Source organism: Haliaeetus leucocephalus, unplaced genomic scaffold, assembly GCF_000737465.1.
Source record: "Haliaeetus leucocephalus isolate CR32 unplaced genomic scaffold, Haliaeetus_leucocephalus-4.0 Scaffold889, whole genome shotgun sequence".
In the NCBI taxonomy this organism is placed as follows: Eukaryota; Metazoa; Chordata; class Aves; order Accipitriformes; family Accipitridae; genus Haliaeetus; species Haliaeetus leucocephalus.
In genome coordinates, this window is record NW_010973325.1 from 4,443,262 (window position 1) to 4,468,374 (window position 25,113).

The 25,113-nt window shown below is 38.9% G+C and overlaps 1 protein-coding gene across 1 annotated transcript in view; it reads left to right on the forward strand.

Moving 5' to 3' along the window:
* SPIRE1 (spire-type actin nucleation factor 1) overlaps positions 1-25,113 on the forward strand; it is a 122,034-nt gene that overhangs the window by 87,903 nt on the left and 9,018 nt on the right. The window contains exons 7-12 of the mRNA XM_010583344.1: positions 6,037-6,123; positions 6,506-6,635; positions 10,243-10,284; positions 17,290-17,453; positions 22,448-22,538; positions 23,705-23,847. Of these exons, the coding sequence (XP_010581646.1) occupies positions 6,037-6,123; positions 6,506-6,635; positions 10,243-10,284; positions 17,290-17,453; positions 22,448-22,538; positions 23,705-23,847 (657 nt within the window). The remainder of the gene's footprint in view (positions 1-6,036; positions 6,124-6,505; positions 6,636-10,242; positions 10,285-17,289; positions 17,454-22,447; positions 22,539-23,704; positions 23,848-25,113) is intronic.

The window sequence follows — 25,113 nt, forward strand, 5'->3', positions numbered from 1 at the left end:
AGGGGGGGGGGGGGGGGGGGGGGGGAGGACACGACAAGAGAGACAGAAAGCGTGTAGTTTGTTCTGTCAGAGATTATTAGAAAAAAGAATAAAGGAGGAAAAAATTGGAACAACTACATGGGGAGCAAATAAATGAGTTCTGTTACAAATACAAATGCCTTTTATGTATAAGCTGAAAGTACTTTCCTAATCAAGATCTGGATTTAGACTATCAGATTGTATTCATTTTCTGCAGCAGATGTCGCTTAAATGGTAAATCAACAGGGTAAAATACATACCCAGGTAATGATGTTATCTGTCTTTCTGCTAACAATTCAGAGACCTGTGCTAAGTGTTCCTACTACCCGCTGCAAAAGAGGAACAGTCCCCTCAGGACCTTGATTACTGTATGCAATCAGGATAGTAGTTTTGTTTGAATGGGAACCCCTGGGTCATCTAATTTTGCTTTTGTCAGACTAGCCTTTAATTCACCTTCTCCTGAACAAGCTCCTGCCTCTTCAGAAGAGATTTTCTTCATTATATGGTAGGTCTTGGAGGCACAGCTGCTTCTCTGCTCATCCAGGCTCTCACTGTATACAAAATCCCTGCGAGTATCTATTTTTGTCTTGCTATCTTGTCTACTAGGTAGATTGTCCAAAGTGACCTCTGGGCATAAACATGCATTGGGATTACAATCAGCTGCAGGTACACAACCTGTAGGGCTGTCTGTGATGTAATTGCTGGCTTAGTCTGACAACTGCTAATGATATTGTGTTAGAAAAAGAACTTCTTTCTTATTAGATGCCTTAAATTCAGTAACTTGGACTCTGCTGCAGGGTCTGCTTGAAGAATGTGCAAAGTATGCACAGTAATAAGAGTGCAGCTTGACATGAAATGTGTGGAGCCTGAAGGATTCACATTGAATTACAAGTTTAGTTAGATCGCATAAATACAGCATCTTTTAGCTGACTCTCATGGGTCCAAGTTGATTATACATACTCCCATCAGAGAAAACTGTCGTAGTTCTTGAGAAGAGGAGAAAAGAACAAGAATCCTAAACCTGAGATTTAAGGCAGCCTGGAAAAGATGGATTATGTTTGTTTCTTTCAGTCAAAATGGATGTATGGCAAAATTTTTATTAAAAGCAATTTTTGCTTTAAATTTATAGGTAGTATTTTTAGACTTAGTAGCTTGTGAAAATGCATATGCTACTAATGATAACAAGAGGTTAAGTAAATTTTTTAAGTAAATGACATGCAACATGAAGTCTTTACTGTTCTTTTTATTAATATAATGCTATGTTTAAAAGAGTAGCTTGATCTGTCCCTGACTGCTCAGTACTCTGAGTAGAAATTAGGAAAGGAACAGATACTCCTATTAGGTGCATTACTTAGGAACTACTTTGGTGTTTCAGACTATCAAAAGTGTTAGCAGATGCCAATAACTGGAGCTGTCTGTTCTCGCTCATCTTCTGTCATAGTGCAAATATTCAAAATGTTTTGAAGATGTAAAATGTCAAATTCTGAGCTTTTTGTAAATATCTGGTTTCATTAGTTTCGGTGACGTTGGCATTTCTATTTCAGTACATACGAAAATAATTTCAGATTTGTCATCTCTCTATCCCAGTGCAAGAGTCCTTGTTTCTGTGGTTGTTACGGGAACGAGGTAACTTTCATTCTGGCATTTTATAATCTAAATGTCTACCTGGAGAGATTTAATAGCATTTTTCTCCTATGGAGCACTCACTCTCAAAAAGTTAAAAATTGTGAATATTGGTAGAGTCAACACTTGGAAACAGGAAATTTAAGAATTAAATTACTCTTACAGGGTTAATTTTTCTTTAGTATACATATGTGTTAAGCTACAGCTTTTAATTCCACCTTGATTCACAGTTAGCTCTCTTTCCTGCCCACCTTCCCCCACAAGATGTGCAACATTCACTATATTTCTTGATCAGTACTTATTGAACAGTAGCTGATAAGTCTTATGTTACTTATTCAGTGCATGGCTGTCAAGTACCTTTTATGTAGTATCCACTTGGCATTACATTGCATTAACAGTTAAATTCTTCATAGGTAACAGTGCTCTTGTCTTCGTATCCGAGCTCTTCACAAATACCTGTGATGCAGTGCTATTAGCTTGGCCAAGGGGAATTGAGGCATATAGGTTGAAGCGACTATTTCCAAAAATATCCAGTAATTTGAATGTCTAATCTGAGAATCCTGTGGCGTGGTTGTTCAGGTATTTTTAACAAAAATTATTTATTTCTTTTCAGTATTTAGCATCTTACAGTACTTACATTAATTGCAATAACAGCTGTGCATGGACAGTATTTTCGTAAGTGAGTTTTCAGATGTTTCAAGCTGGACGTAGAGAACATGAGGAAAAAACTTTGACCAGTTTGTCCAGCTGGGCATGGTAGAGTCTGTTGTTCTCTTATGCACAGGTCTGACTTAGTTTTACTGAGTGGTATTCAGCTGCTTTAAGCAGGGAACTAGCCTTTTTCATTTTCTGCCTTCGTCACCTGTTTCTGCAGAAGTTTAGGAGTGATCCTAGGTAGAGCAGTGAGCTTTACAGTTCCTAATCATACTTTAGGGGTATTCAAAGAAGGAGTGACTTTGTGTAAGTACTATGGTTATCATATGGTATCATAAACTTGTATCTATAATAGATGTGCAGGAACAGCGGGGTGAATACAGTGGCATACGATGTGAAGTACCAAAGCACTTCATTCTTGGACACTGCTGCTTGAGCTTGCTGTGTGGTGTCAAATACAGACTGTGTAACAGCTATGTTAACAAAAGCACTATACTGTCTGCATAATGAAAGATGGCAAATATATATCTACTTATAATACTTTAATTCACAACAGAACTTTATCATGAGCTGTTCTGGAAATGATGTAGCATGCCCCCTCTGTTTCAGTGTCCATGCAATCTCATTTTAAATAAGAATTTCTAGATCGTACAAACAGTATCAGTTTCATGTTGCCTTGTTGCCTATGATTTAGAGATAGCACTCTCCTAATTAATGCTGTCACCTTTTATAGTGAGATAAATAAATGGCTGAGATAATTGAATGTCAATGGTAGGTGATGTAGTTTTTGTGAAAGTTACATGCAATGCACTTCTTGCTTGGGATCACCATTTTTAAAGCTCAGGTTTCAGCCAAAGGTTACTAAGTACCATTTCCAGCTATGTTTTTTAAACTGCAAATCCATATTTGTATATTAAAATGTGACCGAGGCAGGTTGTGAGTGAGTAGATGATTACATGGTAATTTTTCTGTGCTTTTGCTGTTTAGATCTCTAAATTTCTGGTTGATTTTTATAACTATTGGTTATGCTTTCCCCACACTGCCTGTTTCAATGCACACTGCTGTACAAAAACCATTTTATACACATGAAGACTTAGGATAGTTTTACAGTGTTTTGAGGTATTTACTTAAATACTAGTTTGCCGTTGGGGCCAATCTGGTATGTGTTGGTTGTTTTTTTTCCCCTGCATGTATCGTGGCTGCATCTGTACAATATATCTCCAATTTAGACTTTAATCAAGAGCCATGAATTTTAATTAATTAAAAGTAAAAGATGTAAAAGATGCATGTGAAATTGCTCATTACAGAGAGAGTTAGTTTGAGTAAAGCAATAGATCTAGTGTGGACAGAGAGGATAAAAGCTTCCCTTCAGTGACTTTCCTGGCAGCATCTGGTTTGGGCACCAAGTATTAGAAGGCAGGTTCTGCCACTGGTGCTCCTGCTCTTGGCTTCTTGTCTGCAAAGCATCCACTTGCTTTGCCACCAGCTCCCTGTGTATCCTATGGAAAATCAGTTAAGCAAATCTTATATTTCTCCTTTTCCCATCAAATGGGAATACTGATACTAATTATACCCTGGTGGCATTAAGTCAGGGCATAGAGTGCCCTGAGGTGAAAGGCTCAGAGCCATGTATTATTTATTTCCTATTGTCATGCCAGAGGGTTGTTCCCCAAGGCTGCAGTGGAGATTATCAGTTTACAAAATGGCTGTTCTCATGGTAATAACTCTCAACTTCAGCTATCAACTTTGACATCTGATGAACAGTAACCTGGGGAAGAGATACTTCTCATTTCATTAATAATCCCACAAAGCATGATGGCCTCAAAAAATTGCTCAGTCTTTAAACAGAAGGAATTAATCACACCACTTAAAATAATATTCTCCTCATCATAGAATGTCAAATCACCATTTAATATAAACCTTTTCAATTTTAATTTTTTTGCACTACTTTTAGGAAGGTGATGCATGTTGCAGAGTTTAGCAGCTTGGTATTCCATGCCAAGCTGTAAGAAATTCGCTCTAAGGAAGCTAAGGAGGTGAGGGGTTGAACAAATGGAATGTGGACCATGTCTGGGGTAGGATACCTCCAGAAAGAGACCCCAGGAAAGCAATGAAATGTTTCCCAAGAGGGCCTCTGCAGCTGCTTCCTTACCGGGAAGGGATGAATTTTCTCTGGGAGGCTGTGTCTCTGCCTCAGCCTGGAAAGAGGGCATGTCTGAGGTGAGCAGAGCTTATACGGAAGCTGCATGGCGTTGCTGCAGTTCAATTAGGCATCATATTGAGGTGACCTTATGGGCATTTAAACTCATTTTTCTGACTGCAGCATTCCTTCTGGTTAGCAAAAGCGCATGGGATTTGACAAACCAGAGCTGTGTCTTTACATACATTTTCTGGCTACAGAGATTGTATGAATAGAGTCTCCCAAAGAATGATGAGCAAACCAACCCTTAAAAAAGAAAAAAGAAAAAAAAAAAAGTGCTGAAATTTGGGACATTTGGTCTAAGAAATATAGTGTCATAGGAATTTCTGTCAAATTGGAGGACAGGACTGATAGCCAGCTACTGTATAGTGATAGAAGGTACCAGAAGGTTGTATGGCATAGGATGCTCTCTCGTCCCTGACAGTGTGCTTGAGCACTGTGCTGTATGAAGACTGAACCTGACAGGTGGATTTTTTTAAGCAAATCCATACACTAATTCCCAGCTTACAATTTATAAATTCTTCATATGATAGGAAAACTTCTGTTGCCTTCTTTTATATCCTGTACATACAGTGAATTGCTGACTCTTTCCTGTGATGTCTTGTATGCAATCTTATGTCTAAATGAGGTATCAGAGGAAGAAATGTCTGTCTCTCTGGAGAAAACCAACCAAACAAGCAAACAACCTTCACCCAGCCCCTTTTCTACAGAACTATATGATTTACAGTGAGGAAATACACTTCCTATACTTCCAATGGCATGCCATGGCATTCTAGTGATTTACTTTCTAGACATATTAACAAACTTCATTTTACACTTGAGTAATCTTTAAAGTGCATGTGAAGGGGTAGCTATGAAATCATGCTCAGGGCTTCCCTCTCCTTCTGCTGGCATTTACACACAAGGGCACCTCTGCATGGCCAGAGCAGCAGAGACAGTTGGTAAAGACAAAAAACCAAGGGGAACATATTTTTCATCCATCGCTACAAGCAAGTCATTGGTGAATGTGCCAGATCTAGCTTTGCTTTCACATCAGTGCTTGGGAGATGGTAAGGAGATCAAGAAAACTGGGGCCTTAAAGAGCATCCATGTTTTCTCAGAGGCTAAGAACAGAGTGTTAGAGACTGTGTAATGGTTGGCAGTGAGATATGGTTCAAATTGGTGTTCTTAAAAATGGTGTTGGCAACTTTTCCTCCAAGCATGATCCAGTCTTTGTCTGCATTCTCCCATAGACACAATTGCAGCCTTGACATTTGATTTCATCATTTCAAAATCCTACGTATTGCTGATTAAAGCTGCTGCAGCTGTGGTTATTCTGCAGCTATCTGCAAAGCTGAAAAGCTGTTATCTACATATTTGCTTGCCTGTCCTCTGCATATGGATTGTTGCTCTGCTCAGGACTGGTGGGGTTTTACATCTGGTGCAGGTGTCAGAACACTTCAAGCTCTGTCAAGGTTGTTGTGAGTTTTCAATTGATCTCATCATCTGCATGAATATGAATGCAAAACATGGAAATACATATTTCACTTTCTCCTTTCCAGGTCAACGGTGACATTCCACCTCGATTAAAAAAGAGTGCCCATGAAATAATCCTGGATTTCATCCGATCGCGACCTCCATTAAATCCTGTATGTAATCCAGTGGGCTTCATTCCTAATAGAAATGTGGCTTTTTAAAGCATGTTTGTGTCCAGGGAATATGTTAAATATTATGTTTTCTGACATGGGCTTTCAAAAATCTTGTCTTCTGTATATAAAGTGATCTCTTAAAAGAACTGTGTAGTATCTTGCACCTACCAATTAATAGCTGTTATTACCAGCAGCCCTTTATCTCTGGGAAATCATGATGAATTGGGGAAAAATACAATCCTCTTTCCAATTTACATGAGTTTTACAATTGAGTGCATGTAAAATCATATCACAACATTCCACATTTTTTTCCAAAAAAGTGTGAAATCTACTTTCAAGGAAGCACTGTTTTATGTAAATATGATTATCTTTATGTCCTAAGGCCTCGGCAAGAAAACTGAAACCAACCCCACCACGGCCACGCAGCCTTCATGAAAGGATACTGGAGGAAATCAAGGCAGAGAGGAAGTTACGTCCAGTCTCACCTGATGAGATAAGGCGTAGCAGGCTGGGTAAGCACGTTGCTAGTTTTTACCTGCAGCATCCACAGAAAACTTCCCACATAAGAAGCAGCAATATTAGCGATGCCTGTGCAGTTGTCATGGAAGATAAAATTATTCTCATCCCTTCAGAAAAAGAAAGAACCTACAGGCTTTGCTAGGGCTATGCAATCTTTGTGCTAAGTTATATTTAAAAATAAGATACTGTATGGTTCAGCTTGATTCCCTTCAAGTTTTTAATGTAAGTATTAGATAAATTTAATGGTATTATATGGCTTGTTGCACATGACAGTTAATGTTAGATTTGCTCAGAATGGAATGGGTATTTCTTCTCCCCAGTGCAATATTCCTTACATATCTGCAAGTATTCTTTACATGTCTGTTTTTAATTAATTTTATTCTCTTTGTTTCCTGTTGCTAGCATCATCAACTTCCTTATTTTAATTTAAAAACTGCTTTTATTTTGTTTGCTGGATCTATTGTTTTTATTTTGAATGTAAATCTTTGCTTCATTTTGTAAGTTATGGAACATGTGTTTGTATATATTTTCAGTGGGCAAATAATTCAGACTTGCACTGGAAAGCATTTCATTTCTGCTGTGTATATTCAACAACCCACTATGAAATTATACAAATACTATGCTTTCCAACAATCACTAATTTGCATTAGTTCAAGGTTCTGATGACAAAAGCATGACAAATACAGTCTTACATTGTGACTTGCATTTCTTTAAGAGCATGGTATTTAATTTTATCACAAAACCTGAGCCAGTTGGAGTTTTGAAGAGCAAAAGTGGCATCTGATGGCTGAAAAGCATGAAATAATCCATGTATGTACTCCCTGTCTCTGCTTTTTGTAAAATATTTGTACTTGCCACGTGTGCTTAAAGGCACTGGTCCAGATTCAAGTGGGTTGTGACAACCCATTGTCTCCAGAGAAAAACAATTTCATCAGTCTTGCTTTGTTGCATTGTTTTTGAACTGCTCGGTAGAGTTTGGTGAATGCTTGGGTGCATTTTTAAAAGCATGGTGTTTTGAATATTGTTTCTTTGGGCCTTCCAGTTTCTGGTTTGGATTCAGTTTATGCTTGCTATATCAGTTAATGTTTCTAATAAGCCTAGACATTTTTCCAAATGTGGGAAGCTTGTAAAAATGTGGAACAATTCCTTACTTTTCTTTCAGACATTCAGTGTCAGTATTTTAAATGTTCTCCATCTGGGAACTGTCATGTCCTCTCAGGGGCAGCAAATTTGGTCTAATAGATCTTCAAAATTTCTGAATTATATAAATGACATCAAACCCATTTAGCAAACAGTTTCTAAAAACAATGTTAAATTTTGGAGTATTACTGGTTAGGACTTCCTGGGCTGATTTCAGGGCATGGCCTCCAATGAGGGATACCTGTCTTCCACCAATTCTTCATTTTCTGTTAAAGAATTAAAATTTTGAGTTTTGGAACTGTGGTAATTCCCCTTCAGTCCAGTGAATCATTTGGATTAAATGCCATATTACTGGAGGTGTGAAAGGGGATGCATGCAAGTTTTATTTCCCAAATGTTTATTTGCTGCTGGCATGAAGAAGAAAAAGGAGCAAAGGCCTTGAAGATAATTTTTTCTTATGTTGAAATACGAGGTTTTATTCTTTCTCACATTGAAATGATTGCTATGTCCAAAGTTTCTTTTAGAATAAAATGCGTTTGCGCAGAATTGGGAATGGAGTAATGCTAGTGACATTCAGTATGGTACAAATAGATCTGCCATATAGTTTAGATGACCACTGAATGTAATTTAGTGTAACAACATGTAAGATAATGAGGTTTAAGGATTATAAATCTAAGTAGAAACACCATGTGGGACACTTGAACCATCTGGACAGAAATATTTGTTGCTATTAAAAAGGAGGGGAAAAAAGAACGAGTGAAATATTTGGGAGTATAAGGTACGTTGCACATATCCCAGAGTTATTCGTTGTTGCTCAGTTTATAGCAGTCAAGAGCACAACTACACTTGACTACTGGGGTGAGGGGGCTGTACTCTTGCAGTTCCTCCTCTGCGATATGCGTGGATCTATGGCATGTGTTTCCCAGCAGCCCCAGGCTTTGTCTCTCTGGTCTGCACAACACGTGTACAGGTAAGATCTTCTCTACCCTGAGCTGCCACTGAGAAAAGCCAGCCTCTGGCTGGCTGCTCTCAATCTAAAACTTCTTTGGAAAGGGTAATTTAGTCTTGGTAGCTGTTCTTACAAGGGGAGAGGTTTGAATAGAGGAATTGGAGTGCGCTTTCAAATGACCTCATAAAATCATCAGAGTAAGCTACGGAGACAAACACAGCCTTGAGGTACATGTCCTTTTAACTAAAAGCATGGATTTGTAACTCAAGCAAGTTGAGCTCATGGAGCTTGGAGAAAACTTTGTTTCATGTACATGTTTTATCAACCTTCAGTGAGGACTTAACATTAGGTGATAAACACCCTTATGCCTTAAAATGTATTTGCCTTTATGCTACATTTGCACAGGGATTTAGATACTGTTTCTGTGGCTGATGTTGTCTAGTTAAGGAACTACAGGAAAAAAGCCCTGACTCCCAAATTTGGATCTGAGTCAGCCACCTGCTGCATTCACCACGTAGATTTATTCTTCTGAGCAAAACTTGTCCCAGAACAAACTTTTTTTAAACATCTGTTAATGCAGTGGTATGTGTGGCTGACAGGGCCTTTCATACGAACTTGCATGTTTATCACCTGTCAAGTAAAACAGATAAACTGATGTCAGTTTTGATGCCTTCTTGTACATTCTTGTTGCTGGGCTTGGCTTGCTTATTTGGATTAGTGCACTGAAATTTTCTTTTCAGTTGAGAAATATTTTGAGTGTCTGCTCCCTGAATTACATTGTTTAATTGGAAATACAGATAGGTCTTTCCAGAAATAAAGAACATCTGACCACTTTCTTATCTAGGAATAAAATGGTTAGAGGCCCAGAAAGAAGAGGATAATATTATGGATACATTTTAAAGGCTAAGTCCACCTAAGGTTTTTAAACAGAACAGCAATCAGCACAAATCACACTGTGTTCGGCCTTTGTTTCCATCCTCTTCAAGGAAACTACTGCTCAAGCTTAGCTCGGGTGTCTCTCTTTATTAGTTTAATTATAATCATTGGAGATTATGCTTAAAAAAATTAGAAATATCTTTATTTCAGGTCACTGAAACTTGTGTGAAATGTGGCTTTGTACTTTCAAATTTTTGTCAGCTCTTTCCTTCTCTCTCTCTGTCTCTTTTCCCTCTCCCCTTTCTCTCTTTCCTGGCATTTTAATTGAAAATATTCCATTTTTAAGATACTTGTCTCTTGTTTTGATATTTGATTTATGGAATTCCAAAAAATCTCATTCTACAACTATACAAATATGTTTATAATTGCTCTGTTTACAAGTCCCATTTATGCTACTGTAGTTTTCAGACTTTGAGCTTTACTACAGTAAAGCAATAGCATGTCTGACACATTTTGGATTTAGGCAACAGAATCCAAAATGTCTCAAGTGGAGTTAATCTTTTGTTTTCATTACCCCTCTGCTTTTCTAATAGCTGAATCGTTTTCTTTTTGTTGTTTTTGTTTCTTTTTTACAGCAATGCGGCCACTTAGCATGTCTTACAGTTTTGACTTGTCAGGTAAAAGGCGCAACAACACCTGACGTGGTTATTGTGCTTATTGTGAAATTTGTTCCATCTGTTTGTTGAATTCCCATTTAAGAAAGAAACTTGAAGGGATTCTTCCAAGATATGGTCAGTGAAAATAAAAATTAAAATAATTTTTTTATTATTACCTACATTTCCCTTGCCACAAAAGGATGCCTAGGTATAGGAAACAACTGTATTTCACCTGAAATGGAGTGCTGAAATTCTGTTTAAATAAATAACCAAAATAAGGTGGCCCAGAGCTATTCCAAACTCTAGAAAGGATTGCAGAATACAGTATTACCTTCAAGTCTGATTTACTTATTTATTAATCTGACCTTTGTGTCTTTCCACTCGCTTTTTGACTAGACCATCTTTTGCAGTACTTCATTTCTCACAAGGATCCAAAAACTAGTTTTGAACTCATCTACCTTTCTAGATTTAATGAAATACACTCATGGATACTAATCTAGAAAGGAACTGTCAGTTCTACTGAGTGTCTTTATAGTAAATGCTTTGTGAGTCGTGAAATCAAAGACGTTCATTCAAAAGAGGCTAAACCTTCCTTCTTCACTGGTTAGCAAAGTAAGTTGCTACGGTTTGCTGAGGATTGATACAGAGGATTCGATAGCTGATCTTTCATCAACTATCTAATATCAAATTTAAAGTTTCCTCTTGGTGGGCCATTAGTTAGGACATGCAGTAACTATATGAATATGTTCTACATCAGAGACAGCAACATTAGAGAGAGTTTGTGCCTACTAGCCAGAAAATAAATTCATTCCTCCCTCATTGTACACTAACTTTCCAGGATGCTCAGGCTCAAAGACTCCCATCATTGAGGTTGGAAATATTCTACATAAAGGTTTGTCCGCTGAGGAGCGCTCTTATGCTAGCTCTTACCTAATTTCCCCTAGGTGACTCCTGAGAAAAACAGTTTCCCAATAAATCCATGCTCTCATTTTGTGAAGAAGCAACAGCAGCTGTACCTCCCCCCCCTTCCAGTTGCACATAGAGACATCTCATCTGGGACTTTGCAGAGTTTCACCCTCTGTTTCTCCATGTGGTTATTTTCCCCATAGAAAGGCATAATCTGACTGAAATGCAAGCATATTGTGAACTAGAAAGACCATATAGAAGTTTTTTGATTACCATAATATAAAAAATGCAATAGTTTTCTAGTATGCCAGTGAAGTTCACAAGTGGCCTGTCTGTGAACGTGGCTTCATGTTCTGGCTGAGCCAAACAAACAGCTTGCTGCAGTCAAGAGGCGAGGAGGGTCTCTAGCTGCTCCCCTTCCTCCCCAAGCTCCCCTCTAAGCGTGTCATTCCCCTCCTGCTCTGTGCCAGTCCTGCTCACTTATTCACAAGATGACCTGGTAACTCATGTAACCCAGGAACAAATACTTTTATTTTTTTACCAGGTTGGTTTTCTGCTCTTTTAGTGATTTAAACCTGCTTACTGTCTGATGAGATGATCAAAGAGCTGGCTGAGGGCAGGTGATGAGCATGGGTGGATGGGAAGGAACCAGTCAGAGGTGGTGGCAAGCAGTTAGTCCAGCTCAAGCCCTTTTGTGAAACCTTACACTCATGGCGTATTGTACAGCTACTACAGTAGTCTGGTGGGATTCAAATTATATAGGTACTTGGTATCATGTTTTACTCCATTGAAAGCTGAAGGGTCCCCAGGGCTTCAGGTAATAGCATAAACAGGCAAACTTCAGTTTTCAGAAAGTATTGCTACTTTCAGATATGCCAAAAGTTCCTTCAGTTTTAAGACTAGGAAACTGAGTGTGCCAGTGACCAGCAAAAGGGAAATGTTCAGATCTGTCCTTCTACATGTGTCTGTCTGCTTCTTCTTTTGCCTTTTATTTCTGAGAATCCTGAGACATCCTCATTTGTTTAAATCCAAACAATATTTTATAAAAGCTCCCTTCATAACCCATTAATTCATTACCATAGTATTTTTATTTTAAAGAAGTAGCTTTATAGCAATCTGTACTGTACTTGGATTTGCTCTTTTTGACTGACCACCGAAGAACTCTTCCTGTTTTCTTTATCCATCTTCCAAATGTGATTGGTTTTGTTTTTCAAGTCATGTGGTTCTCAGCAAGTAGTATCATATGGCATGACTAAGTGATCTGATAAATTGTCTTTAGAAGTAAATTCAGGATGATTAAAACATTCCAGTTAGGTAGATGTGAGACACCAGATGAGCAGTACAGATGAATTAGATGGGTTGGGATGTTGATAGTAAGTGGTAGTTTTGAATGTTGTTGCTTTGCGTGCTTTCACTTTTTTCATTATTTTGGAGGCGGGGAAGCTATACTGTGCTTTCATCACTGTTTCCACATACTCGCTTTTTCACTGCTTTCATTGCTCTCTGCTTGATGGAATTGCTGTCATGGAAAAACACAAACCAGCAGAAGAACAGAAGTGTTTCCTGCTAAGTGCTAAATGACAGGTGCAGGCTTATATTATGCTTGCTGTCTGCGACTGGGATGATGCAGACCAATTCTGAGAAGACTTTTGCTGGCACCGAGCTGGTGTAGTTGGTAGGTCACACTGCCTGGCACCACACTGCCTGCTGTTGTCCTGAAGAGGAGAGGAGGGGTGCCTGGGACCTCCTTTTACACTGTTCTTTCCTACTGGTAGAATAGAAGGAGCAAGTAGTATCCACCTGCAGTGAGAGTAATCCGAGAGGTACTCAGGTATTGACTAGGGACCACGGCAGTCATTGCCTACTTCCTCTAATAAAAAAATAGCTTAAAAGCAGACTAATTTCCATGCACTGTGTTGAATGCAGCTCAAAAGATCAGTCATTCCCACTCTTAACACTCAAATTCTTCCCTCAAAGCTGTATGCGTGGCTGCCTTGGAGTTGTTACTTCAGAAACAGTTTGTACGTTTTGGGGGCAGCGGGGGTTCAGGGAGAGAAAAAAAGGGAAACTGAAACATTTAAACCCAAATTTCACAGGGATTATTCCTGTTGTTCCCAACTCTGTGAGGTGGTGTGTATCGCTGTTGGCTTTACGTGATCTGTGCCTTAGACCAGCGTGAGGAAGGAACTCCAACAGGTCCTGGTAATCTCTTAATTTAGATAACACAATAATAAATGTGATGCAAACACCAGCAAAAGGCTGGCAGCTTGGTATACTGGTTTATTAGTTCTCAGGTTTGACTTCAACATCTAAGTCCATTGAAAGGAACAGCAGATGTCTGTTACCATTGTTCATTATATAATCTTTCCCAGTATATTATCATCATCATAACTAGCAAAAAGCAAACCTGTATTAATTCTGCAAATCTATTTTAGCCGTCTTTTAAACTCAGTGTAAAAAATGGTAAGGTGGAGGAGTAGATTTGCTGTATAGAACAAAATTCAGGTTTCTGTTGTCGTTATTTGCCAAGGAGAGCTGGTTAGGAGGCAGAGAGCATATGGTTACATGACTGCTGTGGTTTGCATGTAATCTGTGGTCTGCTTAATTCCTTGTTTCGTAAGAGATGTAATCTTACATGTAAATAAAGGCACATTTCATATTATCCTAGGGTGGGGTTTTTTTGTCTCCCCTTCTTAAGGCTAGTCAGGGAAGGTGAACACAAAGATCGAGTAACAAATCAAGACTTTCTCTTCTTTCATTTGCCTGTTGTAATGATAGCTTAGAAGAAACTCAAAAGAAACCAAACATATTAATCCAATTTGCAGATACTGCTCATTGTACTTGCTGCCTGAAAACACGGAGAAATGACACTCTCCCAGTGTGTCTGACTCTCTAATAAAATCTTAACCCCAGGCTGTTACTCACACAAGCCTTTTTTTAATATCATTTGAATAATCTTCAAAACATTTAGATGTTCTATGAAACTAGTGATTGTGAACTACCATCCATTAAAAAAAAATTTAAAAATTAGGTTTTTGTTTCAGAGAATTGTCCATGAATTTCTTCTCTCATATTCATTTTTGTAAGCATTAGCATTGTTTCTGACTTGTTTATTCTGATTAATTTTATCTTGTTTATGATGATGTATGATTATTTGCCACCCAGTAATGTTTCTGTTGCCTGAGTACATCGCTAAAATAGCTTAAACAAAATAATAATTTTTTGGTCTGTATTTGCTAACAAATTCTGGTTTTAGTTTTGGAACAAGTTACTTTTGTTGAAATCTGTTTGCTGAAACTGTAAAATTTCATTATCTTTTCCTTAAATTATGAGAATCCATTTATTCATGTATATCCAGTACTGTAAGTGCAGGAATGATAAACTGAACTTGAGCACTGTTAACAAAACGGATTTTATAAATTGGATGGTTTTCTGTTTTTTCCCTTTTTGGTTTGTTTTTTTTTTTATTCTTTAGTGCTTGCAAGTTGTAAAAAAAACCCTTTTTTTTTCTTTGGAGGAAAGAATGGTGATAAATGATATTTCCTACTGAAGAGCCCTTCAAAACAAATACAGTGTTGGATTGTCTTCTTGATTTACCTAAAACTTCTCCGGTATTTCAAGAAGACTTATAAACCAACATATGAACAACTCAACAGTATGTATGAACAACTCATACATGTGTGAATTTAAATAACAACTGGTTTAGGCTTTGTAGATAGTGATTGGCTACATAAATTACCTCCAAAATGGATCAGAAATTTCCATTTCTGGGGCCTAAAGAAATTGGGCCTAAATTCTTAGAAAACAAAACAAAACAAACCCTAAACAAACAACAACAACAAAACCAACAAAAAAAACCCCAACAGAAAACAATTTATGCTGTACCCTGGATATCCATTGCATCACCTCCCATAGTGCTAGGGGATGTCTGGTGGATGTTCCCTCCTCTTTCCTTTCCCCAGACTTATCATGTGTTTATTTTTTTTGGAGGGAGAGCAATACTGTTGGCCTTCCCATCATTTATTCTCCCACTGATTCCAACAGTACTTACAGGCCATTCTTCACCCTCAGGCAGGGGAGTCACCACCCAGGAAGTTTTTGGGAGAAGGGACACCTTGTGTTGGTGGTGCTGGGGGTGCTTCATAGGATGGTCTGTTCAGGAACTGCCCTGTGCAATCAAAAGAAATCAAAGGTTTTTCTCTTCCTCATTTGGGAAACTGAGCTTCTTCAATCAACTGCATGCCAGCTAATTATGAGGTCTCAAGAAATGGTATTGGCAGCAGGGAGGTGAGGCAGTTCAATTTTTGTTTTCCTGCTGTCGCTTTCTGGGATTGTGTTGAGCGGCTGTTAGAGCAGGAATGCATTTGATGTGGAGGACGCCCATGCTGTACTCGCAGAAATCTAGGAGGAAAAAAAACCCATGACCTATAAGCCACAGTGCTAGTCAGGACACCCATTAGCAAAGCCTTTGAAGATAGGAACTAAGGGTTAGAGAGTCTAAGTCTTTGATTGCAACTCTTTGTAGGGAGGACCTGAAGGCAGTAATAACACTGTAGTACACACATTCATAGGCTTGGAATGTCACCATGACTTTAATAGTCCAAATAATCACCTTTTCTTATACTCCCAGTTGAAGGTATGATTTATAGAGGAACTGTAATACATCCCCTGTCCTTTCTAGCTCAGTTTCCAGCATTTAACAATAACCTAATTAATTCTTTAAACTTATTTAACTTATTCCTCTTCTTACTCCTTTTCAATAGCTGCTCCAGTGAGAATGTTGTAAACCAGAACTACTACTGCAACTGAGGCTTTATCTAGACTGTGTAGTTTTAATTTACCTAGTGCAAGAACAGCCTTTATCAATGCAAACTGTGTTGTAGCAGCAGTGACTGTGTCTGTTTATACCAGGGCAACTATGTAAGTAACTCTGAACGATGAGTACTTGGATTGCTGGCACTGGGAATATTTGGGTGATATCATTTCTCTGTCATAGTCCTCCCAGTAACCTAAGGTACAAGTCATTTGACCTTCTGTGCCTCTTTTCACCATATATAAAAATGGGAGTAATAACTTGTCATTACCCTAGCCTTAAAATACCTGGAGGTACCTTGTTATTACAAGGCTGGAGAAGGAGTCCTATAATTATATGGGTAGAAAAACACATTTGTAGAAAGACCAGATGCTTAGGCATACATGCAAATGGGAGATTAAAAGCTTCTCTTCCTTCTCCCTCCGACATAATTTTCTTCAAGTTGGAATACTGCACTTTGTACTTTTACAGGGATAAAACTGATTTATTAGACCAAACTCTAAGCTCCCTTAAAATATCAAAGCCTAGGTCATTATCTTAATGTCTAAGCTAAGCTAGGCTAAGCACAGCAGACCCAATGCTTAACGTTATCCGAGATGCATCTTCATTGCACACTGGCAGAAATCCCGAGTAATTTACTCAGTGGAGTTACATCCTTGTAAAACTCATGTAGATGAAGATAGAGCTGGAGCCTCATGTTTCTGCTGTTACATGAAGATTTGACATCACAGACATATTTTTAATACAAATGACCATGCAAGCCTAAGAATTGTGCATATTTTTGATGAATGCTAGTTACTTAGCTCATTTTCATTCCTTTTCTGTATACTGCAGAATTAAACGTAATTCTGTCCTCACAGGAAAAACTAGGTTTACTCCATGCTAAACCTCCTAATTTCTGTGAGGCGTTGCCTTCAGATTCACTGGAAACCCACTTGTCCAGATATGGTTGTGCATTCTTCTGATACTTGTTATATAGTTAGTTATAGACTATAAGTTGAAGGAAGAATATTTTTGGGTTTAACACAGGATTTTTTTTTTTAAGTTGATTGGTGTTGGTCTGAGGTTGGTTTTTCAGTATTGTGCACTGCTGCTTTTTCCACTGCTTTCATTCTTTCATATTGCTTCTATACCACAAGCCATTGCCTGTAGTTCTCTGAGCAATGTATTGCTAACGTAAAATAATTGCACACATATTACTATCACAATGACTTTTTTCTTTTTGTGTATGTTGCCTTGACAGTAAGATTTGAGAAGGCAAAATACAAATTAGGTTCAAATACCAATTGTTCTGTTTCTTTTGCTAGATGTATCTACGCCAGAGGCTGGAAGAAAATTAGTGGATGCCTCTGTAGTGAATGGTGGCCTGGCACCACAAGGAAAGCAGAATGGGGCCACACAAGTGACAGTACAACGCAAGAGACTCCTTAAGGCTCCCACGTTGGCTGAACTTGACAGCTCAGATTCAGAGGTAAAAAATTAAGTCACAACTTGCTTCTCGATTTGTCAGAATTGAGTCTTGCTCCTTAATTTGCTGAACTGATCAGCTGAGAAGTGACTTTGCAGTTTATCATCTGAATTTTCCATGACTGCTTTGTCAGCCCACAGAACTTCAAAAATATTAGATCAGACCTCAAAAATGAGAAGATTCTTTTAAAACGTTAAATGCTAATTTTGGCCTTAAACCCAGTATTTACTTATTTTTCTAAATGCCCTGTATCTGTCCACAGTGTAGATGTAGCAATTATGCTTTTGGGAATGCAGTCAAATGTGTTGCACCCTTCTGGCACCCATGCAGGAGCTGTCACTAAAGGACTCAGATGTGAGGCCAGCCTTACCGTACCAGCTGTTAAATAAAGAGCATCAGCTGTGCCAGAGGGCTTGCAGTTTGGTGCAAATGTCAGTGCGTTAGTTTGCTATATAGGCTTGGGAAGTAACACCCAACAAATGTTTCACAGATAGGGACAAGCAAATACCACTTAGATGGAGAAACAACTTTGAATCCATCCTCTCTCAAATGGAGAGTTAAAGATTTAAAAAAGCATAGAAAAGGCAAAAGCTTAAAAAAGTTCTCTAGCTTAAAAGCTGCATTATATATGACCCTCAAGAAGGGCCGACATTACATCCTCAAGAATGAGCTTTGTCTTCTGGACCAGTAGTATTATTAATTGAGTTTGAACCTTTCTGAAAGTTAAGCTGTCTGGAAAGCACATGCAGGCAGGGTTTATTCACAGAGGCTAATTTTAGCCTGGGGAAGGCAGTCTTCCCTGACTCTCTTTCTCTCTAGTAAATGGGGAAGGAGGGGTTTCCTGACAGGGTGCTTACAAAGGCATCTAAGCTGAACGATAGGAGGCTGGGGAGAAATATATGTGGGGAGAAATTTATCTCTTTGCATACTTTCTTGATCTGTGAAAGGTTGGCCCTCTTTGTTATTAGGGCCTATCCTATGGGTGACTTGTGTGGGTGCATAATTTGGTGCATCTATTCTGAAAGCAGAAGAGATTTGCATTCTGAAACCTCTCAGCAGTCTTTAAAATTACAATAGAGGCTATATGAGGTTTTGTTAATATGAATGAAGCTGGGCAGGATGCAGGAATATTAAGACCTGTCAATAAGAGTTGGATCTTGAACTTAACAGCTTCCCAGCTTGTAGCTCTGTGCATCCTGAACCTAATGCAGCATGATATTTCACACGGAAAAATGAGCAGAAGTCAGTAAAAGAAAATTCTGTAAAGGCAAACATGAAGTGATCCTTGTAGGAGGGAAAAATAAGATGTCTGACTGTTGATTCGGGAATACTGTGTAGGCAAGCAAAGTCATATAGAATAAGCTCTGGAACATACAGCAAAAGATAAATTGAAAATAAATCAGCCACATCGAGCTGTCACAGAGAACAGATGCTGTACTGGTTGGAGTCAACAGAAGTAGCTAGTGAAGCAATTAAAACGATTAAGATGCTCAGCAGAATACTGGTTGGGGCTCAGAAACAGTGCTAAAGTAGTGTAAATAAACAAACTGAAGGGAGTTTGGGTGAAATTTTCCAAGCTGACAAAGAGGGTAGGACACAGAACATTTGAAGAAAGTGAAGATCGTTCTGTCAAAATGACTTTTACCTTGTATATAACACACAGAAGAGCATATGTGTTGTCCTGATTGCCTATAAATGACTCTGCCAACTCTTTGCCTGCAATTTGAATTGGGCTTAACCTATTTAGGGTTACTGGGAGTTAAATTATGACTATGTTATGCCCTAAATTACAGACTGCAAATATCTGCACTGCTGAGCTGTGGACCTCCAAATGAGCTATGATGCAGACGCATTTTCTTCCCCCTGCATCCCCTTTGTTCTTCTCTCAGCTGCGTTGTGATGCAGACTATGCCCCAACACTCAGTGTTGCCAGCCACTAGTACAGCCCTATGCCCATTTGCTGGCAAGGATGAATATTGTACAAACCATTCCTGCTTTCTGTCCTTGCTTTTTTCTGCATCACCACTAGAATCACAGTTTCAGAGGGGGAGCAGGAAGTGCCATTTTGCTTTGTGTGGCAAAGAGAAGTAGCAATCTAACAGTGATTTTTGATACAGATATAAAAATGGTATCTTCCTAATGAAGCTACAGCTATCTGGACAGAAATCATGTCAGTAACATATTCATATGTTTTAAGGTGATGCCTTTAAAGCTGCAGCTTTCTCCATACATGTAAAATTCTAATTGTTTAGCACTCTGTGGAGAAGTGTGCAGTCCCGGATGTTGGATTGATCCAACCTCAGATGTAAAATGTCAGATAGTCTACCATAATAGCCAACAGTTATTGTATTGATATGAAGAAATTTATACAATGGTTTATCAGTACTTGCTACACAAGATTTCATTCTCAAAAAATCTTTCCATGTTTGAGAAATCATAGGGCAGTAATAGCATTTTCAGTGCATGTGTTTGTGCACAGAAAAAGTAATTTGAAATGACAAACCAGGAATACCTGTTGTCTAAGTAGGGTGATATGTCAAATTTAACATGCTTCCGGCTTCCATTCTCCCTGGGTTGGTTGTTTATACTTACTATTTTTTATACTTAGCCATTGGCTCTGACACTTCATTCCCTCCCATTCTTTAGAATAAGAAGTGTGGCTCCTGGAATCTTTCTTGTAGGTCTTTACCATAGAGAAGTCCCTTACTCTCAATTTTTGTCCATTACTTTCACTCTTGTTTTTTTTGAGACTCCTAGGCCACTGGCATAGCCAGTGTTCATCCATTACTGATGAAGTAACTAGAAATCTTTCACAAAAATGGGAGCAAGATGGAGATATCTGTGTGCTACCTAGTTTTGCAACATGTGACCAAGACATCATGTCCATCTCAAATTCAGAAGTGGCATGAAGAATGATCGATAGCTATTTCTTTCCATTGAAAGGTGGCAATTAGAAAAATTAGATGGACATGTGAAACATTTCTGTAATCCCTAATTTACAGTTTTACATTAAAATATATATATATGCTTTTGGTATTTTCAGTTGTGCACCTTGTTTTCTCTCTCTTCTCTCTGTGTCAGTCTTTCAGACACAGGAAAAATGGAAGAAAAAGGAGAACAAAAAAACCCACAGAAAGTCATTTAAATAAACACATAGACTGTTGCTTGAATCGTGATTCAGTCTTTTGTAAAACTCTACAGCATAAGATGCCGACAACTGTAGCACTTACAATTTTTGGTCAGGACTTGGTAGGGTCCCACAGAACAAGAGGCTTCTCTAGAGCAAGGGTTGCTGGGATTGTGCTCCAGAAACAGCTGTTCCCCCGTCGGCTCCTTAAAAAGCCCTCTCTGAAGCCCTGACTGCTCTTCATTCATAAAAACGAGCAGCACAGCACCATTGTTATGTTTTTTTAATTGATGGCTTAGTTCTTCACCTTAGCTCGTTAGCTTTTCTGGCAATGGGAAAATAATCTTCCACTCAGAAGAATTTGACTTCTACAAAGTGAAAATTTTAGTAGTTCCCTTTGTACCGGGGTTATTCTCCTTCAGAAAACTTAAATGTTTAACTCTAGACTTGTGAACACTGTTGCACTCCTTCTAAAGAATAGTGCATCCGATTGTCTTTCAAGTTCTCCAGTGGTCTGTTAAGGCAACCATGTGGCATGAAGCAGTGATATGCAAAGGTTATCTGAGCTAGCTCTGTAGCTAAACTGTACTGGTTTCTGCAAGTAAAACAGCTGATGTAGCTAAATGTGCCACTCAAACTTCCCTACAAGCTTCCCATCACAATGGTTTTGTGGGGTCACACTTGATATGTTAAAGTGAATATATTGTTTTGGGATCTGAGCTGGTTTGAGTCCCTTTGCAGAATAGTGTGTTGTGGCGTATACATGGGAACAGTATACATCACAGTGTCATCACATACAACGCGTACCCTTGGGCTGAGCATAAAGTACAGATCACCTGATGGGAATTTGTGGAGGCCTCTCTCCTGTGATGCATGGTGCTCATTGAGGTGATCCTGCCAGCTTTTCTTTTCTGACTTGCTGTTACCAAAGAAGGTAAGTGGAGCCAGTGGAGGTTTTTTCCGCTTGCGATTCCTGTAACTAAGGAAATCTGTGAGAGAGAAGCTCAGCCACTTGCTGGGTTTTAGAGCTGGTCACTTGTTTGATCTGTAAATCTTGACAACTTAAATGATGTAAGTCTCCTCGGTTAAAAGCATTCACACTCAGTCCTTCAGCTCTGTTCCTTTGGGAGGCTCTGTGATGATCTATATCTTGCTGGTACCTGGTGGCAGAAGACAGAGGTTTTAGGTGAAAGCAAAGGATTTAATAATTTGGGTGGCATAATGCTTTAGACAGCTGAAAGGTGTTCGTCAAAGCCCATTTCACTTTCATTCATCTTGCAGGAATTGCTCTTGGCTGTTGTGATGAAACATGCTTATACAATGAATGAGATTTCTTTTAAATACAGAAGAAAGGAGAAACGCACCCGGATTAGGGATTAGAGAACAGTGCAGTGGAGATCAGATTAATTTCTCTTTACCTGAGTCACTTGTATGTGTGGCTCTTGTTCCTTTGGATACCAGAGGAATCCAAGTGCTGATTCCTTGCTAGTGTGAGATATAAAGCTGAGTTAACCTATCTGCTGTAGCTGCAAATCCTTAGAAGTCCTTGAATACAATAAGGAAAATTAACAGGCTACAATGGATTCATGCACCTCTCCTCTGATCTTGTTCTTTCATGCAATAGTTAAATACACTGAATTCCAACCATGTACCATATATTCCAGTTTCTAAAAAAAAATTGAGCATTGAAAATTCCATTTACTCAGTACAGTGTAGAGTCAGTGTTTTTCTCAGGACTTCTTCTAGGGCTTTGAGTGATTGCATGGTACAAAACACCTTTGATAGTTTGAGATTTCTGTGTGCTAAGAAGCAGTAAGAGATGAAAAAACAATCCCTGAGGAATTCTGCTTCTTTTCTTCTTCCCACACAGGAGGAATCAGTGCACAAATCAGCAAGTAGCAGCAGCATCTCCCCCTCACAAGTGGAAGACCCCTCTCAAGAAGGCACCAGCAGCAGAAAGAGTGAGTTTTGATGAGAGAGCCCAGTGGCTGCTTTTGCACACTTGTGTTGTCTTCTGTTCTATGAACTTTGTCTGAAATGTTTATAGAAAGCTGAAGCTGAGTGTTGTTAACGGAATAAATCTCCAAAGCTGAACCCTAGTACCTGCTGAATAGGTCAAATGTGATTAACGACTGGAAGGCATTAGCCCCCGCTATATGTGGGTATCTTTGTGAAACAGAAGGTTTCATACTTCATAGAATCATAGAATAGAATCATAGAATGGCTTGGGTTGGAAGGGACCTTAAAGATCACCTAGTTCCAACCCCCCTGCCATGGGCAGGGACACCTTCCACTAGAACAGGTTGCTCAAAGCCCCATCCAACCTGGCCTTGAACGCTTCCAGGGATGGGGCATCCACAGCCTCTCTGGGCAACCTGTCCCAGCGCCTCACCACCCTCACAGTGAAGAACTTCCTTTCACCTAATCTAAATCTACCCTATTTCAGTTTAAAGCCGTTACCCCTTGTCCTATACTTGAAGTTGATGTGGAACTGTAGAGGAGGCCACAAGTGAATGGGGGGTAGTTTACTATGCTCATCTCATAAAAGAATTTGTTGCTCCAGAAGCACATTCTAACCTAAGACCAATTTAAATGTTTCCTGCATCTCTGTCACCATGGCAGTGGATGTACTTGTTTGAAAGACACATAGCAATCACCAGTATTTCTCATAAGTAATTACTGGAAAGAGGGGAGGATGTGTTCTGTTTTTTTCAGGCACAGTTATTGTAGGCTTTAATGTGTAAAAATATTTTTAATTTGTTTCAAAGTGTTTCAGTTTAACTGGAAAGGTTTTGTAATGAAACATGTAATCTGTGCGTGTATTTTCTGTGCACAATGGTGAAATAAGTAGAATAAGCCAATACCCTGAAACACTGAATTTATATACAATGGTAACTGGACAGTAGCGTGCCTATATTTGCTAGTTTTATGTGTATTCCTATTCTCTCAGTCTCGAAAATGTGATGAATGTGATACCTGTCTTGAAGATGCTCTGAGTATGGATGTGTAACTTCAGCCACCAATAGTGGGAATTCTAGCAAATCAGTAGCTGGTTTAAGTACTGAGCAATGTTATCCAACAGTCTGTCTTACAAGAACTAATTTATTTATACTGGTTGAATCTTTAGTGCCTCCAAAGTTCTTGCCCATATCATCTACACCACAGCCTGAGAGACGGCAGCCACCTCAGAGACGACACTCCATTGAAAAGGAGACGCCAACCAATGTGAGACAGTTCCTACCACCTTCAAAACAGAGCTCCAGATCACTTGTAAGTGGAGTGGGTGGTAGGAGAGAGAAAAAGAGGCAAGCTAAGAGTATAATGAAAATTAAAACTTGGCTTCAGTGTGATTAGAACTTGACTCAAAGAAAACTCCTCAATTCAGAAACAGCCCTTGGCTACTAAAGACCTTTTGAAATCAAGATTTGAACTTTGTCTCTCTAGCATATTTATCCGAAATCCCAGGTACAGGTGCCTCAGAAAACATTTGCACTTTGATTAGGACTCTGGGTAAAGCCACGTGTCTTGATTTTATTTCAGAATGTTACCAAACCAGACGAACTTCACCCTACTGATTTTCCATTTGAATAGAGACAATTCCAAAGCAGTGGATCTATTTTGGGATTTGGGGGAATTTTTAGTTGTTGGAAGTAGTTTAGTTAATGGCTGAATGAATGGAATGGTTTCTTTTCTTCCCACGTAAGAACTTGTGTAGTAATGTTTATACATATGAAAGCTCTTTCAGTAATTCAAATCAAGGTTTGTCTGTGTTGCTTTGTTGAAGTTACTGAGGCAAAAACCTGTATTATTGCTTGAAAAGAAAGTACAGTGCATTTGATCAATTAGCTTTAATTGAGAGCTGTTTTCCAACAGAGTGTAAACAGCAAAGGGTATGAAGTCCTGGTTCGTTTATGCTGACATACTGATTAGTGCTTTGTAATTTCATGCAGGATATGTTCCTCGTCTCTTTTCCTACCAGCAGGGTTTCGAAGTATGCCCCATGAGGTGCTGGTGAATAGAGAAATCTATAAACACATCCTAGTTTTGAAAGGAAGGGAATATTCGCTTGCCCTGTCTTTTAGTGCACTGGTATTAATTGGCTTTGAAGACTGTTCTTGTTGGCCCAAGAGATGGTGGCCGGGATCCAAACTTAGTAGATGATGAAGTTGAACAGTAACAAGAAAATAATCTCCAAATATTCCCACAACATGCTTCCTTCGCTTCTTTTCAGACGGTCTGCTGGATTTTGTTTATTATATCTTTGAACTGGAATGTAGTTCCTCATTCCAGGTGAAGGTCAGGTGGTAGCATGTTGATAAACGCACAACGCAAGCAGACTTCTTCTGCCAAAGTGAGCTTGGAGCAGAATGTATTGCACTGGAACCAAGCTGGAGGGTTCCTTCAGCATGCATTTGAAGACACTGCCACATAAAATGGATTGCCCTGTCATCACCTGCTGCACTCACTCTGTGGGGAAGCACAAGCTTTATTTTGTGATAGGCCCAGAGTCATTCACAGACATTGTTTAAAGGGAGG